The sequence below is a fragment of the Chinchilla lanigera genome, unplaced genomic scaffold (assembly GCF_000276665.1).
Source record: "Chinchilla lanigera isolate Chin_1 unplaced genomic scaffold, ChiLan1.0 scaffold00035, whole genome shotgun sequence".
In the NCBI taxonomy this organism is placed as follows: domain Eukaryota; kingdom Metazoa; phylum Chordata; class Mammalia; order Rodentia; family Chinchillidae; genus Chinchilla; species Chinchilla lanigera.
The window spans coordinates 16,283,419-16,301,344 of NW_004955436.1; the positions used below are offsets into that span (position 1 = coordinate 16,283,419).

The 17,926-nt window shown below is 46.9% G+C and overlaps 2 protein-coding genes across 2 annotated transcripts; both read right to left on the reverse strand.

Moving 5' to 3' along the window:
• Nucleotides 1-2,567, reverse strand: LOC106149026 (atherin-like; the record flags this gene model as incomplete). The annotated part of the gene is given in 1 exon segment (XM_013516577.1): nucleotides 1-2,567. A coding segment is annotated over 1 exon segment (501 nt), but the record flags the coding sequence as incomplete, so codon positions are not given.
• An 8,448-nt stretch (nucleotides 2,568-11,015) lies between these two features.
• LOC102003903 (ADP-ribosylation factor-like protein 4A) lies at nucleotides 11,016-12,157 on the reverse strand. The gene has a single exon (XM_005389238.2). The coding sequence runs from the start codon at nucleotides 11,907-11,909 to the stop codon at nucleotides 11,310-11,312; it is 600 nt and encodes a 199-aa protein (XP_005389295.1). The 5' UTR covers nucleotides 11,910-12,157; the 3' UTR covers nucleotides 11,016-11,309.
• Between the last annotated feature and the right edge of the window lie 5,769 nt (nucleotides 12,158-17,926).

Below are 17,926 nucleotides of genomic sequence, written 5' to 3' on the forward strand. Positions count from 1 at the left end.
ACGCAGCCGCGATCGCGCTGGACGCCGGGCCTCGCCTCGCTCGGGCTGCGGTCCTGGGGTGCGTGGGGCGCCCCGGCCCCGGGCACACGACTGTGACGGCTGTGGGGGGCTGCGCCGCCCCCCAAGAAGCCCACGAGAACGGGACCAGCACAGACGCTCGGGCCTCGCCCCGGAGTGGGGCGATGGGGACCCGGAACGTGCGGGGCCTGGGGCGTCCTGAGTGAGGGCACGCGGGCCACACGCTGCACCCACCACCGCGCTTCTGCGCCGCAGCCGGGGACCCTGAAGACTTGGTGATGCCAAGGGGACAGCGCCGGCTGCCGCTGTGCGACCCGCGTGGCTGCGCGCGGTGCTCGCAGGGGCGGATTTCGTTCTCTCAGGAGCCGGTAGAGGGGGTGTGCACATCCCGGACTGGAAGTTCAGGCCGCACCCAGGAGCCGGGTTACAGACTCCTGCGGGAGAAGAGGCTCGCTGGCCACGCTGCCCTGTTTCGGGGAGCATCGCAGAGCTCAGTCCCTCCGTCACCCCTCCACGGTCTGCGGAACTGGGCGCTACACTGCTTGGGTGAGACTGGGTTTCATCCCAGATTTAGCTTCCAACAAGCTCCTGGTGCAAGACCGATCTGAGCAACACAGCCCCCGCTAGGGCGCCCCTTAGAAGTACGTCTTCGGTGCCTCCAGACTGCGCTAAATGTTTTCTCAGCAGTCCTGACTACTGTCCAGGGATGGGCCTGGAGCACAAGTTACTCTAATGAGTTATGGGTAAGTTCTGGGAGAGCCGCTGTGGATCTGGGGTGTGGCAGCTTTTATATTTCCAAAGAACCACAGCAGTATTCCCTTCCAACGTTCCCTGCCTCGCGGTGGGTCTGACTGCGCTCTCATCCGTGGTGTGTTCAAAAGATGCTGGCGACTGCGGGATACGATCAACACTCCCTTGAGGAGACAAAGTGTGAAAAGTATCGTGCAGTGGGCGTGGGGGGCAGAGGGGGCACTCTGGGTTCCCCCTGCTAGATCCCAGACAGGCTGTGTCTGGCAGTGGTGCTGTGTGACTTCCAGGGCTGGGTCGGGGGGTGCTGTGCTTCTCTGTCTTGGGATGCCTGCCCTCGGAATCTAAGCCCAATAGCCACAGTGGTTGTTCAAGGTAGTCCTTCAACCAGCAACTAGTTAACCGCTGGAGTCCAGCTCACCATTCACCCTTTAGTTAAACACCTAGCTCTCACACAGCAGTCTAGGTGTCCCTACTGTCCCCCTCTTTCAGTCTCTCATTCACAGAATCTATGCACTTACAATCATTATCCTTTTGCACCACTGGTTTAGTGTGTGTGCTTGTTTAAGTGGAGTAATGGGGTAAAGGAAGTTCTGAGACGGGTAAAATGGGTCCTGTGGTGACGAGTTAGCAGGACTAGGTAGAGATAGCTATCCAGAAGAACGCAGAGCCTAAGGATGGAGACCAAGCCCAACACATCATCCTGCCTGGAAACAGGATCCTGGGCCAGGCTGCTGTCCTCCAGATACACACTTTCGCTCCGCAGGGATGGATGGAAGAACAAGGGTCCCAGCCCTGGTCCTAGGTGCGAGGACCTAAGGACCCAAGTTCTGGTCTCAGGACGCTGTCTTCAAGATGGAGGCGAATCCTCTAACAGGAAGGCAGTGTTCAAAAGATGCTGGTGACCGCAAGACAGGATCAGCACTGCCTTGAGGAAACAAAGTATGAAAAGCATTGTGCAGAGTCGTGTGTTATTGTTGAGACTATTAGGAGTAAATGTCAATGTTCAGACAGATTTTGTGACATCCAAATGACGTCCTTTCTGAAACTGCTTTTGATGTGCTGCTTGCAGAGAAATGTTTCACTATTTAAATTGCTCTTCACTGTGTGCGTGCTTAGTTGGGCCATGATGCCCTTCACACGTTGTGCGGCGGTGTAAGAAAATATGTCTTCAAAAGCTTACTCCCCTCTTGAACAGGGGGAGGCTAATTCCTCAGCCTTGGGTGGCAGTTGGGAGGTGATGTGTGCGAACTTGGTCATCACATTGCCCACCTGCTGCCGTCTTGGTTGCTCTCTCTTGGATCATTCTCTTTGGAGGAAGACAGCTGCTCTGTCATGAACAACCTTGGGAGAGGTCTTTGGCTTCTACTGTTATCATTGTGTCTTTTCAGAATGAAAACTTCGTTACTAAAACAGATTCAACCTGTGAAGTTGTGTGCAATTCAAGCAATATGGAAGAATGCATTCTTCTATAACCTCCCTAATCTTCCCCATAGTCTCAGTCATACTGAATGGGGATCCCCTGTCCCTAGAAGGTAATGAACCATCTTCTGCCTCTCTTTTAGTTTTTCCTATGTCTACTTTTCTCTGCCTAACACCCCCAAGTTCCCCCATAAATCCTCTCTTCCCACATAAAGTTGTAAAGTTAATGAGTAAGTATAAGTTACTCTTAGAAATGTGAGGGTACAAAGTAGGGAAGTTTAGAAGTAGATATTAGAAGTGTTCTTAGGCCAGGTGTGGTGCACGCCTGTAATCCCAGCACTCGGAAGGCTGAGGCAGGAGGATGGATGTGAGTTTGAGGCCAGCCTGGGCTACAAAGTGAGCTCAAGACCAGCCTGAACTGCATAGTGAAAGCCTGTCTCAAAAAAAAAAAAAAAGTGTTCTCACTGTGTGGCCTTGTTTATTAAAAGAAAAATTAAGGATATAATGTCTTTAGAAATATAGCTTGCCCCCAGCCCTGGTACTGGGGATTGAACCCCGGGCATGCATTTGCATTGAGCTAAATCTCCAGATGATAATAACTGGTGTGGACTAATGACAGGTATGGGGGCTGGAGAAGGGGTCTACCCTCCCGGACCTCAGGAGCTCTCTGCCCACTGCTGGGATGCACTAAGAATTCCCTTTGTGGGGAGAAAGGAGGATAAGCAACTGACATTGACTGCCACAGGAGCCATCCCCATGCCAGGCACGGGATGCTTTCCAACAACACTTCGCTCAGTTCTCACGTTTCTCGGAGGTAGGTATTACCAGTCCCCCGCCACAGAACATGAAGCAGACAGTCAAAAAGAGGTTAAATCAGTTTCCCACCCAGCTAGAAAAAAATTAGAATTTGAATTAAATGAATGGATTGGACAATTGAAACAATGGCTTTTTGTTATTATTATAGGCAGCTAGGTTAGATAAAAATCAGTAAAAGAGGGCCTGGGATCTCAAGGAAGTCAGTGAAAGGTGGACACATCAGAATTGTGGCTAAAGGCGCATCTGAAGAAGGCATGCCTGGGATTAAAGTCCTCCCTTTGTCAGCATGGGGTGATATTGGGAGGGAGACACAGCAGCACCTGGTCTAATTATGGCCAATGAAACATGAGGGAAATCTGTCTGGGGGTTTATGAGGAAGAAGGCTTTCCCTCTGTTAAAATCAGAGCCTTGGAGGGCTGGAGATATAGCTCAGTGGCACAAAGCCTGCCTGGCAAAACACAAGGTCCTCAGTTTGATTCCTGGAACACAAAAAAAATCAGAGCGAGCCTTGTAAGAGAAAAAGCTTTGTTGGTATCTCTTGCTTTCTTTTTCTTCTGTCCTTGGCTGGGATTGAGTGACAGTGTAATTCTTGGAGCTGAGTTTATTGTACTATGATGGCTGGGGCTGGGGTCAGTCAAGACGAGATGGAAGTAGCCAGCAAGGTCTTCGCCCTTTGCCCCCTCACGGCAGCTAGGAGTTCTTCTTCAAAGGGGGAACAGCTAAGTTAGAAATGTTATAGGCAGTCAGACAGGGCTAGGCCCTCAAAAGGAGCCAGTGAGATATATTACTGTGGAGGCACGACCTCAAGACAAGAGATAGAATGAGTACTCCTGCCTACCTCCCCTAGGGATGAGCTGCGGTAATTGAGAACTGCTGCTATCAAAACAGGCGGGTATGGGAGACCAGATATGAAGATTGAGACCTAACTGACCTCTGTGAGCACAAAGGAGAAAGGCCCCGACAGGCAGGCATGCTGGCACATTGCAAGTTCCAGGGAAGAGTCAACACAGCTGAGATCCGGTTGTTTACCTGGGCATATACTTCAGGTGTTTTTGTTTTTCTGTTTTTTTTCCCCAATACCAGGAATCAAACTCATGACCTTGCGCTTGCCAGGCAGATGCTTTGCCGCTGAGCTAAATCCCCAGCCCTATCTGGGCATATACTTTAGATAGCAGGAGGCAGGTGACTCTTCTGCTACTCTAACTTCTTGCTTCTGTGTCTAAGTAAATAAAAGGGAGGTGAGCCAAATGCGCTGGTCCCTCTGTCTAAGGGAGACAAGAGACCCCTGGTCCCTCTTGCTAAACTAATTCTATGTCTTTGTGTTTTTCATCCTTGTTCACCCTCTGATCAGAGACAAACTCACAGACTGGTTTCCTATAAATAATGGTTGTTATTTTCTATATTATACCAGCTCTATGTGGTAAACTGGAATACTTTTTCCAAAGTTGACAGCCCAGGTAAAGTTTCCCCAAATTTTATATATATATATATATATATATATATATATGTAATTTAAAAATATTATATGTGTATGTAAATTTTCCAGGTTCTGAAATCATCTGAACAAAATTATTGGGAAAGAAAGAAAATGAAAATGAAATAAAGAAAAAATAAAGATTGCTACTGTTGTAGTACCCAGCACCATTTTTAAATTAGCTTCTTAACCATTATCTGAACAAGAAATACTCTAGAGTCGCATCATTAAAAACATCAGATAAAACCTGGTGGCTACTAGCTACTAGCGGGTAAACTTACTTTCCATTCAGAGGTATGATACAGTGGCAGCCTACATCTATAATACTAGAAGATGCATTAAAAGCTCTTTATTTCAGATTTGGTTCTACTTTTCCAGCGCCATCTGTTGAGTTACGTGGGGAACTACCCAGTGCTTCCTGTGTACATTTCAATACCTAACAATGCTCTTCTTCTGGATTCCAGAGAACAGAGCTGGTGGCTGAGCCTGTGTGGTCAACCAGCCTTATTTGTGGCAAAGCTCTTTCACACAGCTCTGGGTCTCCTCTGATAGATGCCTCAGAGACGCCAGGGACACAGGACAAGGGACAGGGGAGACAGTGGCTTTGTATTGCTCTTTGCCTCCTGTCCCTCAGCCACCCAGGACCTAACTGTGGTTACGCTCTGCTCAGTGACATTTCAGTCAGTGGTGGCAGGATATACCGCAGTGGTCCTGAAAAATTCCTGTGGCCTAGTGATGTCATAGTCATCCTAGCTTCTGCATGAGTTTGCTCGTGTAAACCAACCTACCAGCCTGGCAGTCCTATAAAAGTACAGCTGATATGATTTCTGTGCAGTGCATCACACTTGATTGCTGAATGATGGTGTTACTGGTTTATGTATTTGGTATACTTTTGATGGTTATAGAGTATTTTCCTTCCGTTTATAAGAAAGAAATTTTACTGCACAAGTCTGTCGTTTGCCACCAGCAGCTTCATCCATGTGGTGTATGCTATAACTCTTGATTGCATCAAAAGGCCACATGGAGGGGCAGACCTGCCTGCACCTTTGAGGCTTGTGTGCACGCACTCCGTGATGTATACACAAAAGCAGGTTCGCCCAATACTGTGTCCTGGTCCGTAAGCAGTGGGCAAGTATATGGAACAGTCGACGTGGGAATTTTACCAAGGACTCGTAGCTTGGTGTCAGCAGGGCTTTTTATCCCTCATCCTTTGCTTCCGGTCAGCAATGTCTCAGCATTACTGAGATATTTTACCTGCGTGGTCTTGATTTTGAAAATTTTCTCCATATCAATTTTAATTATCTTTTTTCCTCCCTCTTGCTTCTCCTCCCATCTCGCTGTGTTTCGTGAGAATCGAACCCGGGGCCTTTCCTATGCTAGGCAGTGCACTGCCCCGAGCTACTGTACATCCACAGCCGTCAATTTTGGTTCCTTATAAGTGTTCCATCCCAATCTTTCCTTACTTTGCTTTTATTGGTATTTCCTTTAACAATATTACCTCTACATTCTTTTTCAATGATCTATATTCCTAGTCCAGTTTAAAATTTTTTGTTCCTAATCTGGGTTCATTTTTAACATTCTATTTTAAATTTTGTGGGGGTTTTTGTTTTCCCTGCAGCGCTGGCGATCAAATCCTCAGCCCTCCGCCCCTGCTGGGCACAAGCGTGCTGGCTCTGAGTTACACTCCCAACCCCGTTTTGTATTTGTTTATTTCCTCGATCTTGAGTTGAATTAGTTTCTCTTGCAGTAGTTCACTTCTCATTACATTCCTACTTTAGCAAACTTTAACCTCCTATCTTAACTTCAGTATTTCTGTTTTTTAAAATTTCTTCCTTTCCTTAAGTGCCTCTACTCTTCATTTTTCTTTCTTCCTTAATAATACTGATTGTCACATACCCTTTTATCTTAGGATAATCAAGTCAAGGATCATCTGATTTCTTTTTTACCTACTGATCTGTGGTTAGCCTACCTTCCATAATGAAAGGGAAAAGAACATGTACATGTTTGAAGTCAATTGGTTCTCCTGGGTCCCATGATTTCTGTTTTGACATCATGTTATTGTGTCCTTACAGAAGAAATTTCTCAGTTAAAAAAAAATCAGTTACTGTGCTTATGTAGTCCAAAGGAAGATTCCCAAACCCTTTCTTGCTTAAAAAACTAAATTAAATTTAAATGTACAAGACCAAGCACAGGCATTTTGCAAAAAGTGAAGCCAGACCACAGAACTACTCAACACTTACAGAAGACAGCTCTGACTTTGGGGCATCACTCTAGCAGGTTCAGCATGAGTGCTGGGCTTTGATCGCTCTGCCTCCTCTTGGTCCTCTTCTGCCAGCCCAGCAAGAACCTGTTGTTTTTGGAAGTGTTCACGGTAAGCTTTCTTAAAAATTACTAAGAACTTCAGAAATCCAGCACCCTTTTTTTAAGCTTTGTCATTTCTATTATGATTTTTTTGGATGAAAATTTAGTATTGGGTAGGCATTCCCCATACCTTTTAGTACCACTCCAAAGGCAAAGAACCGTGACTGAGAAGTCAGGGTGTGGATGAAATGACAGGAATGCAGAATAAAATACATAAATCTCAGCTGCATAGAAACTCTTCTAAGACTGCTTTTCTAAAATTGACATTTACCTGGTCTTTGGAGGTTAATGTCTAGTAATTAGATCACTGCCCAAATCACTTTTCTCTTTGGTCCATCAACAGTACTTTCTCTTGCGTATACCATTGTGCTACCATATAAAGTAAAAATGTTAGAGATATTCTATATTTTATATATAGGTTTATGTATTGTTGGAGATGTTTTTACTGTGCTGTTTTGAACAAAATAAAGAATTCTGTGTTGAGTTAAATAGAATACTGATTTTGCTTTGTGCTTTTCTCTAGTAAGAAAAGCTGGCCTTGGGCAGTGGCAAGGAAGCAAACCCACATCCCCAGTGCCCAAGGGTTCCTCAGCGAGGAGGGGGCATCTGGAAGAAAGTGGGGTCTTCCTACAGCCACTCGGGTAGAGCACAGACTACACTGGCTAATCATGGGCAGGATGAACTTACAAACTACCCAACATCCACAGTTGAAGGGAGGAGAGGTTTATTTTGGTTCACAGTTCCCAAGTTTCAGTCTATGTTGAACAGGCTTAAACACAGAAGCGGTATGGCTCAAGGGCCTGGACAGAGGAAGGCCACTTATGGCATGGCAACCAGGATGCAACGAGGAAGGGGAGGAGCCTGGAGGAGGATAAACCCTTCCGGGGCATAAGCAGGGACGGGAATGGACCCAAGATGGGACACACCCACCTCTTCCTACCAGACTCCACCTCCTAACAGGAAGTCAGCTGTAGCATTCTCACGGTCCAGTCCTCTTCCCAAAACCTTACCTTTGAGTACATGATGCTCTTGGAGGATAACTAGATATAAACTGTAACTATCATCTAATTTCATCACCCAAACATGGACACTTCTGAAAATGAAAAAGAGAACCACTGAAAGCCACTCTGGGACCACAGGCCAGAGAGAAGCTGGTCCAGGCAAACTTACAGATGTATATAAAATATGTGTGCAACTTAGGACCAAAATTAATTAATGTTAGCTGTGTACATGGTAAACATTTAGTGAATGAACAATCATTAAGATGAGGGATTATCTAAATTTAAGTGTAAATCAAAGTACAATTCCCTGATGTATTGTCTACTTTCTTGTGGTGTCATTTAGGCAAATCCACACAGGAAATTGTTGCCTTTACAGCTAACATGACTGGTGTTCATTTCAGATTACATTAAACACCCAATGACTGATATTAATTTTGGGGTATTATTTAATTTCATTTCGTTGTGGACAGAGAAGGTGGAACTGAAGGTGATTCTGATCTTTTAGATAACGGGCAAGATGCTGACTTTGTGTCAGGACCCTTCCTGGAGAAAGGGCCTCTCCTGAAGGAACGAGGTGGATGTGGAGCCTTCTCAGAATTGGAAAAGACGATGTGCACACAGCCATGTTCCTAGATACACGTGTAGTTCTAGTGCTGCGCTGTAACATAGACTGTAACCAGTCAGGCTGTGGTATGTGAGTGTGTTACTATTTATGGGAGACAAAGACACAAACATTGTATAACAGGTAAAACCCTACCAGGTTCGGGGCTCAGCTTTTTGGGTGTTAACTCGCTGAGCCCCGTGCTGGCACAAATAAATGCTACTTCCTGGAAAAATCCTTGGTGTCCCGCCCTTCTGTGAGAATCCTGCTACAATCCCATTAACTGAAGGAGGAAGAACAGAATTCTGAGTCTGAGCAGCCCCTAGCAATTTCATTCAAGAAAAGAGGACAAGCAGACAGTGGGATATAACAGTCTGGAGCTCAGGCAACCTAGGCTTTAGCCTAGCTTTTTTGATAAAGGGTACTGGTGAATGGCTTAGGGACATGACACAGGTGTCACACAGTACAAGCTGGAACCTCAGGCAGCTGACCCAGTACCATGTCCATGTGGCCGCTCATCAAGATGTGGCAGAGGGCCCAGCTGGATGCCGCGTGAGTTAACCCCCACTACTCAAAACCAGTCTTTTTCAGATGGGAGCAGTCTTATAGGCAGAGGAAAATGAGCTTCCCTTGGTGCCAGCTGCTCAGGAACTTTTCCTACTCACGCAGACAGTATGTGGGGTGAAGTCGGGACTGTATCCTGGCTCCTTGTCAGCCAGACTATAAGAGCTGTCAGTCTTTTCTCCACTAAGGTTTGGAAATTACCGCTGTGAAGCTGCAAAGCCGTGGGATGGATGAGATCGTCTAAAAAGAGAGAAAGGAGTTAAGGAGAAATTCTGGACCATGCCACATGCCCGCGGGTGAGCAGACTCGCTGACCCAATACCCTGATACATATATGACGCAGCTCTGTGTTTTTATGCTACCCAGCACTGGGAAGCAAAAGATACCCCTCCTGGCTTTTCTCAGCTGCCTTAGCCAGTCTGACGGTGCACCACTGTGCAGAAGGTCATATAGCTAGGGACGCGCCCAGTGTGCTGACCAAGCCTCTTGACAGCTGTGCAAGCCACAGTACAGCCTCCTTCTCCCGTACATCAGAGGTGCTGCTGATGTAAAGTTGAATACATGAATGTTTCCTTTCGTTTGTTTATTGCAGTAAAGTGTAAAGAAGAATGCAGCTGCTCCCTGCTCCTTGGTATGCCTTTAATTCCTGAGTTTTCATTTGAATTATAAACTACAGAAGTTTTGTTTCTAAGACTCTGTTGGAGGCTTTTTTTTCTTTTTTACAATTTTATGTTATTACAGTAGAAACAGAATTGAGTAGCTTTGCTACTTTCTCCCTCATTTTCTATAATCATAATTCTTCCCATAATTGGGACTAGACAGCCCTGGTACCACTGTTCAGTTGGTAAACAAACAAACAAACAACAATTAAAGCTCAGAATGCACGTAGGCATCTGACATTTTCTTTCCACAGCACGTCATATGTTTATAGTTTTCCTCCTCCCAAAACACTATATAAATATATGAAAACCACATCTATTTTCAGCTAGCAAGCATTAACAAATATCTTCTAAGTAGAATATTTTAAAGACCACGTATCTATTGTAATTCTATTCTCTCTCTTTTTTTTTTTTGGTACCGGGAATCCAACTCAGGACCTTGTGCTTGCCAGGCAAGCACTTATGCCACTGATATCCCCAGCCCAATAATTCTGTTCTCTTGACTGAATTCACCAATTACTTTCTTCATAAATCCATATATGTATCCTGCATTTAAAATTGGTCTATTACCCATGCTTATTACAGAAGGGTCAAGTAACTTCTTTTAGATTCTTCGTGTGCAAGTGCTTCTGACAACAAAATATTTTTATTTTTATTTTGTTTTGAGATAGGGTCTCACTACATAGTTCAGGCTGGCCTTGAACTCACTATGTAGCCCAGGCTGGCCTTAAACTGATGGCAATCCTCCTGCCTCAGCCTCCCAAGTATTGGGATTACAGGTGTGAGCCACCATACCCAGCCTTATCAAACTATTTTTATAATAGCCCCTGATCCCAACAAAGTTGTTTTAAAACTGTGTAACGAGATACATACCTATTTCTAAAGAGTAAACAACATGCCCAAACACGCTTTGTCCAAATTCATCCATGTATTCAATATACCCCAAATAGCTTATTAACAGTAGACCAACTGAATTTAACATTGTCTAGAATTAAGAGATACCATCAAATAATTTGAGTCCAGAAAATGTTAAAAACCATTTGGCCAAAACTTTAAAAAGCAAACACTTCCTCCTTGTTCCAGCATGACTAATACAGATAGATCTCATGCCGTGTGTGTGTGTGTGTGTGTGTGTGTGTGTGTGTGTGTGTGTGTGTGTATGTGTGTGTGTGTGTGTCTGAGAGAGAGAAAGACAGAGACATACAGACACAGAGCCAAGGAGAGAGAGAATTTACCTTAACATTTCCATTCATCAGCATTTTATCCTAACAGAAGAAGCCTTGTAGCTACTTTCTTTGCAAAGACCCCTCCCACCCCGAACAAAAAATATATAATAAACACAAGACACTAGGCTGGAACTCTTCAAAATTTTATTTCACTAACTTTGGGCCCAGTTTCCACAGCCGTTGTCTGGTCAGTTCGCCATCCTCGCTTGCCTTCCCAGGACGGCAGCCCCAAAAGCCGTGTGGGGTGGGGAGTAGGGACCCCTCCCTCGTCTTCCACCAGTCGACAGAACTGGGCTGAGCCTTTCACTAAACAAAGCTTTCCTAACAGCATCCGAGAGGGCGAACAGCAAAGCGGGCTGGAGATCCTGGACCCTGCTCTGCGGGAGAAAACCGCTCCTCCCAGACGCAGAGGCTGCGGGGCTCACCGTCTCCTTTTCGGTCGCCGCGGCGGCCTTCTCCGGGCTGCTATCATGTCGTGCAGTTTCTCCAGTCCCTCCTTGAGCCCCTCTCCGGCCACGGCGCAGGTGGGCTGCAGGCGCCAAGGCGTGGCCGCGCTCAGCTCCCCGACGGCCAGCCGCTTCTCAATCTCCCCCAGGGACAGCGAGTTCTTCAGGTCCCGCTTGTTGGCCGCGATGAGCACAGGGACGCCCTGGTTTTCCGAGATCCTTGTTATTTTATGCAGCTCGGTCTTGGCTTCTTCCATCCGCTCGGCGTCCACCGAGTCCACGACGAACACGATGCCGTCGGTGCACCTGGTGTAGGCCTTCCACAGGGGCCGCAGCTTCTCCCGGCCGCCCACGTCCCAGAAGTGGAAGGTGACCGCTTTAGACTCTCCCAAGGTCACCGTGACCTTCTCCGTGTTAAAGCCTTTGGTGGGCGCGGCCTCGACAAACTCATCCAGCCGCAGCCTGTACAGGACGGTGGTCTTCCCGGCGCAGTCCAGCCCCAGCAGAGCAACGTGGTAGGACCGGGAGGCGGGGAGGCCGGGCAGCAGGGACAGCTGCGACCGGCCGCTCCCCATCGGGCGAGCAGGTCCCGCGCTGGGCGGCTCTGCTCCTCCGCTTCACAATGTCACCTCCCAGGAGACCTCCTCGAGTCCTCACTCCGCGGCTCTCTCAGCTGCTCGAGCACCAGCGAGGCCCCGACGTCGACAGGGGATAGGGACAGGGGCAGGGGCAGGGACAGGGGCAGGACGCCGCTGGCAGAGGCCCCTGGCGGGCACGGGCGCCAGGCCCTGCTAACGGTGCTCGCCGGGCCCCTCGCGCCCGCCGTGGCCCCGCCCCCCTGTGACAGTTCTGAAAATGGAAAACAAATGTTTTCAAACATTTCTTCTGCCGGGTGTGGTGGCACGTGTCTGTAATCCCAGCACTGGGGAGGCTGAGGAAGGAAGATCACCACAAACTCGAGGTCAGACTAGGCTACAGGCCAGCGCAGACTATGTAGCAAGGCCCTGTCTCAAAAAACGGACGAAGCAAAGAATCAGCGGAATTAATATCACCATTTTCTCAGTCCTATTAAAGGGTAATGCAATGAGAATACAAAGAGGAATGGTGTTTGTATTTTATCAGACTGGGAAAATGGGAAGGCATTTAAATATCTTTTACAAAACTGAGTACAATGAAAATAAATTAATATGCAAATGATATAAAGGCTTCCTTTCCCGCTTTTATTGTAAAATTAAAATTCAACCACACCCCTGGACTATTCCGCTCCCCCCAAAATGTATTTTAAGTCTTGTTGTCTCCTGTCTGGAAGAGAAAGGTTTCCCTTCTTCAAGATTTTCTCCCAGACCTCCCTGCAACCCGCAGTCCTGGGGCTTGAACCCAGGGATCAGTGAGCTGCATCCCCAGCCCCACATCCCCCACTTTTTATATATTTTATTTATTTTTATTTTGAGACAGAGTCTTGCTGAATTGCCCAGGCTGACATCAAACTTACCTTCCTCAGCCTCCAAAACAGTGGGAGTGCAGGTGTAACCTAGCATACTTTAAGACAGGATGTTGCTGAATTGCCTGGGGTAGCCTTGAATTCGCAATCCTCCTGCTGAGATTACAAGTGTGTAATCTCAGACTTGAGACTTGCTAGGCTTTTTTTTTTTTTTTTTTTTTTTTTTTACAGTACTGGGATGTAAGCTGGGGCCTTGAATTGAGCCACTTCCCCAAGCCTTTTCATTTATTTATTTATTTATTCAATTTTGAGACAAGGTCTCACTAAATTGCTAAATTGCCTGGACTAGGCTTGAACTTGCAATCCTCCTGCTTCAGCCTCTGAGGGCATAATCACAGGCACGCCTGTAGTTAGTCCATTTGTAACCTTAGCACTAAAACCCATGTAGGGGAGAAGGGAGGTCTTCTTTTTCTACTAAGGCCCTGATTTCTTTTGAAAATAATAACTTCTTGTAGTTGCTTCAAATACAGATGTTCCTCCTTTAACAACTTACCTGTTTAATGACTGTTCGAACTTAGGACTGAGGCATGCTGTTCAGACCTGCCACTCAGACTTCTGACCTGTTTTTAGTTTTTACAGTTGTGTACATTTTGTTTATAGAGCCTCAGTATCTTTTTTGTACAGTATACCTGGTTTACACAGTACTGTAATTTGTGCTGATTGTACTGTATGGTATAGTACAGTAGTTTTGTGTTCTGTTATACATTACACTACTTCATGTCAGAGTTAGGCACATAAAAACAAAGACAGCAAGTTGGAGGTTCCTTTGACTATTTTTTCATTCTGAATGTTGTACTGCACAACTATATGCAATTTCTCATATAGTGACCTGCTTGCAGGACAAGTATTTGGTCATTAAATGAGGACTCTCTGTTGATAAAGGCAATGCAGAGAGTGTTGCTGCTACCTCCCTGTGGGTAGCAACAGGGGAAGACTGTTTTCTCTCTCTTCTTAGATGCACGTTGGAACATTTCACCACCAGGCAGCCTTTCTTGTTTGACAGGTTTCTTCCATAAACCAGATTACAGAGTGTGGAGGAGTCTGGAAAGAGAGACCACATGACCTCATCTATGCCACCTTCACCGGTGCATTAGTTCAGGGCAAGCTAAAGAGCAAGGCAAAAGAATGAGCTAGTCAGGCATTCCTGGGGGCAAGCGAAAGTCCTGTCCTTGTTAGGTGCAGGTTAAATAATTTCTTTGTGTGTCGGGGTGACATTCCTCAGACTTGCTCTCTATCCCTGGAGAGCTTCTGCTTTCTTCGGGCTAACCCAGGTTTTGAAGGAGTTGCACTTGGGCTGTGGAGAGGCATCTTGGCCCCAGCAGGCACCTGGGGGTCATGGGAGGAATGTGGGGGCCCTGCAGCTCCCAGCAGCCCAGGTCCCATCCTCTTTTCTGTCCCAGGTCTTTAACTACCGCAGGGAGAGGATGCCTCGCAGCTACTTTTCCACACCACACACAGGCAGTTAGGCATCTTCGCGCTGAATAAGCGTTGTGGGTCTCCTCCTCCTCCTCTTCCTCCTCCTCTTCCCTCCTCCCCATCTTTTTTGATTCTTGAAGTATTCAGGATTGAACCCAAGGCCTTCACTCTAAGGGCTATATCTCCAGCCCTTTTTTTACTTTTATTTTTTTTAATTTTGAGACACAGTCTTGCTAAATCACTAAATTGCCCCACCTGGCCCAACTGAGCCTCCTGTCTCAGCCTGCCAGAGTACTGGGATTACAGATGTGCACCACCACATCCCGCTAGCATTATGTATTTCTAAGGGGTCTGTCTGGGGGAAGGTGGTGGGGGTGGGCTGATATTCTTAGGAATGGGCTGTGGCATTTCAGGCCACTGTCATACATGCCATTTTATGCTTGAGGACATTGTAGTATTAAGTCCAAAGCTGTCCTTGTGAATTCAGCCACTTACGAGGAGGAATCAGTAGCTATGTTCTTTGCACATACTGCCTACTAGATGCCAGCCAGAGAGGTCTGTGTCCTTCTCAAACTAGAGCTGACACATTTCCCCCAAATATTCTTTATTCTTTTTTGGGTACTGGGGATTGTCCCCAGGACCTTGCACCTACGAAGTATGCACTCTATCAGTGAGCTATGTCCTTAGCACCTCAAATCTTAAAAAAAATATAGGTCTTATTTTGTAGTTGGAGGGATAGAATGGGAAGAATTGCTTCCAGAGAAAACTAATTTTTCCAGCTTTCATCCAAGCTGAGTCTGTCCCTTTCCTGAGATAGTTCTTCTAGCCTCTGCCTCCCAGCATCTACTCCCAGCTTCTCCTTGCCCCTAGGGCTGCTGGCCTCAATGCTGTGGCCTCAGACTTTTTCTCTCCTCATGCTAAGCCTTCGCAGCCCACTGTCCTTCTGGCCTTGCTGCTCCAGTTTGCTGTGTCTGTTCCCTCCAGAAGCTGTGCTGAGGCCTGGAAGTCAAGAGGCAGTGCTAGGAGGTGGAGCCTAGCGGGAAGAGTGTAGGTCATGGGCAGTGCCATCATGGATACATTCCTTTCTTGTAGGGTTTAGTTCTTTCTTGAGGCTGGATTAGATACGAAGAATGGGTTGTTATAAAGCACATGCCCTCTTTCTCTTGACACATGCTCACTTCCCTTCCATTTTTCTCCCATGCATGGAATAGCACAAGACCCTCATCAGAAGCCACTCAGATGACAGTACTGATCTTGGACTCCACCTTTCACAACTGTGAGCTAAATAAATCAGTTTCCTTTATAAATGACCCACTCTCAGGTATTCTGTATGGCAACAGAAAATGGACTAAGTCTGGCTCTCTCCAAGGAGCTGGGCCTCTAATCCCCTGTCTCTCCCCTCACCAAGTCCCACCCTTGGGCACCACCCAGGACGCTCGATCCCATGCTGGGCCCTGTGTTGTAGCACAGGTCCTCCCTGGCAGGGAAGACTCGACATTGTGCTTTATGTTATAAAAACACCTTCACAGAGGCATACAAAATACCTCTCATAACGGAAGACAAATTCCAAGTGTCTATTTCTTCACTGAGAACACAAATATCAAAAAGCATATTGTGTAGAAGATGCTATGCAAATGACTAAGACCCAAAAACAAACAAGATGGTATTGGTCGTTCTTATGGTTTCAGTATCCAGTGTTCCCCAAGGACTCGTGAACTGAGGGTGCAGCCACTGAAGAGTTCATAGCTGAATATGCTGTCAGGAAGCAGGGCGTTGCTGGAGGCAGTAGGTTGCTGGGGCCGTGACCTTGAAGGTGTATTCTTGTCCTTGGCCCCTTTCTGTCTCTCTGACCCTTTCCCTTCCTGCTTCTTGGTTGCCACGCAGTGAGCAGCTTTCCTCCAAAACGCCCTTCCGCCATGATGCTTCTACCACACCACAGGCCTAGAAGCAATGGAGCCCACCGACTACGGACAGAAATCTCTGAATCTGAGCCAAAACTTCGTGACGATGAAGAGGGCCAATGCCAGGCACAGGCAGCCACCTTGTGGAGTCCAGTGCTCTGAAATCCTCCCATTTCCACCATCTCCCAGCCAGGGGCTGAGCACAGCCATGAGGCTAAGGCAGGCCTGCTCCTAGGAGATGGCTGCCTGTGATGGTCACTTCCGGTTCACAGACTTCCCAATGGCCATTCGGGCCGCTTCTGCTGTACCTTCCTCCTCTCTCGCTTTTGCTAGCACAGGTTTGCCTTGGAGTGGAAGAGTCCTTTCAACCCAGCCTGGTCCTCTTCTTCTCTCACGGGGAATTTCCCTTCATAACCCCTTCCTGGAGTCTACTTCTCAGCAGAACTCTATGAGCACAGGGGCCCAGTGAGAAAAGTGGCCCAGGAGGGAAACAACCTTCTGGAAAGCCAGCAGCTGAACAAGAGGAGTCTGCAATGGAAAGGGCAGGACGAGGATGAAAGCACACAGGGCCTGAATCTTGTAGGCCCTTTGTTTTTGTTTTTGTTTTGGTACCAGGAATCAAACTCACGACCTCAGACTTGCCAGGCAAGCGCTTATGCCACTGAGCTACATCCCCAGCCCCTGTAGGCCCTTTAACAACCTCTTAAGGAAGTCGGGGTTTTATCCCAACAAGGGCAGCCACCCCAGAGCTCTAAGCCAGTGATGGCCTTACTCCCAACAGCCACAGGGGCCAAGGATGGATGAGTGGGCAAAAAACACATGGTGAATATGTATAAAATGGAGTGCTCAGACACATATGCTACAGCATGGATAAATCCTGTATATGTATAAAAATCCTGAATATGTATAAAATGGAGTGCTCAGACACATATGCTACAGCATGGATAAATCCTGAGGATACTGTGCTGAGTGAAACAAGCCAGACACAAAAGGACAAGCACTATACAATTTTCACTTCCGAAAAGAATAGTCGAACTCCCATAGAGAGAAAGGAGACTAGTGGTTGCCAAAGGCCATTGGGATGAGGGGCTCTTGTTGAATGAATACAGATGATTCTGACTTACCATGGTTCAGTTTTTGATTTCTCAGTGCTGTAACACTGATCTGCATTCCATAGAAATTATACTTTAAAATTTGAATTTGGATCTTTTCCTCAGGTAGGGATACAGAGTACCATCCTCTGTCATGACCGGGGCACAGGCAGTGAGCTACAGCTTCCAGGCAGCCCTGCTCTCCTGAAGGGAAACACCCCATGTTATTCTAACTTTGGGGAACACCTAGAAGTTGCATGGGGCCAGACCCAGTGACCAAGGTGGATGAGGACACACTGTAATGCTTTTACGAGCCTGACATTCCACTGGGTGGCACTCACTGCAGGGTTCCCTGTGATTTCTAAAATCACACCTCTTACAGATCTCACAGAAAAGGACTTCCAGACCTGCTCCGGAAAATGTCAGCAATGGTGGGATGAACATGTTCCCAGTGAGGAAGGGTATGTCAAGGAGGATTAGTGACACTCTGTGTTTTACTGTAATTTATTTAAACAGTCCCTGTATTGTTAACCACCCCCTTTATATATAACTTTGCATGTTCTGCTATTTTTTATTTTTGAGGGGCTAAAGATTAAGCCCACGCCTTCCACACACTAGGCAAGTGCTCAGCCTTCAGCCACACCCCAGCTGGCTATGCCCTGTTGCTTTTGCCCGTGTCAGAT

Excerpts from the sequence above, each read along its gene's own strand:
- LOC102003903 (XM_005389238.2), bottom strand. The coding sequence starts at position 11,909 with ATGGGGAGCGGCCGGTCGCAGCTGTCCCTGCTGCCCGGCCTCCCCGCC.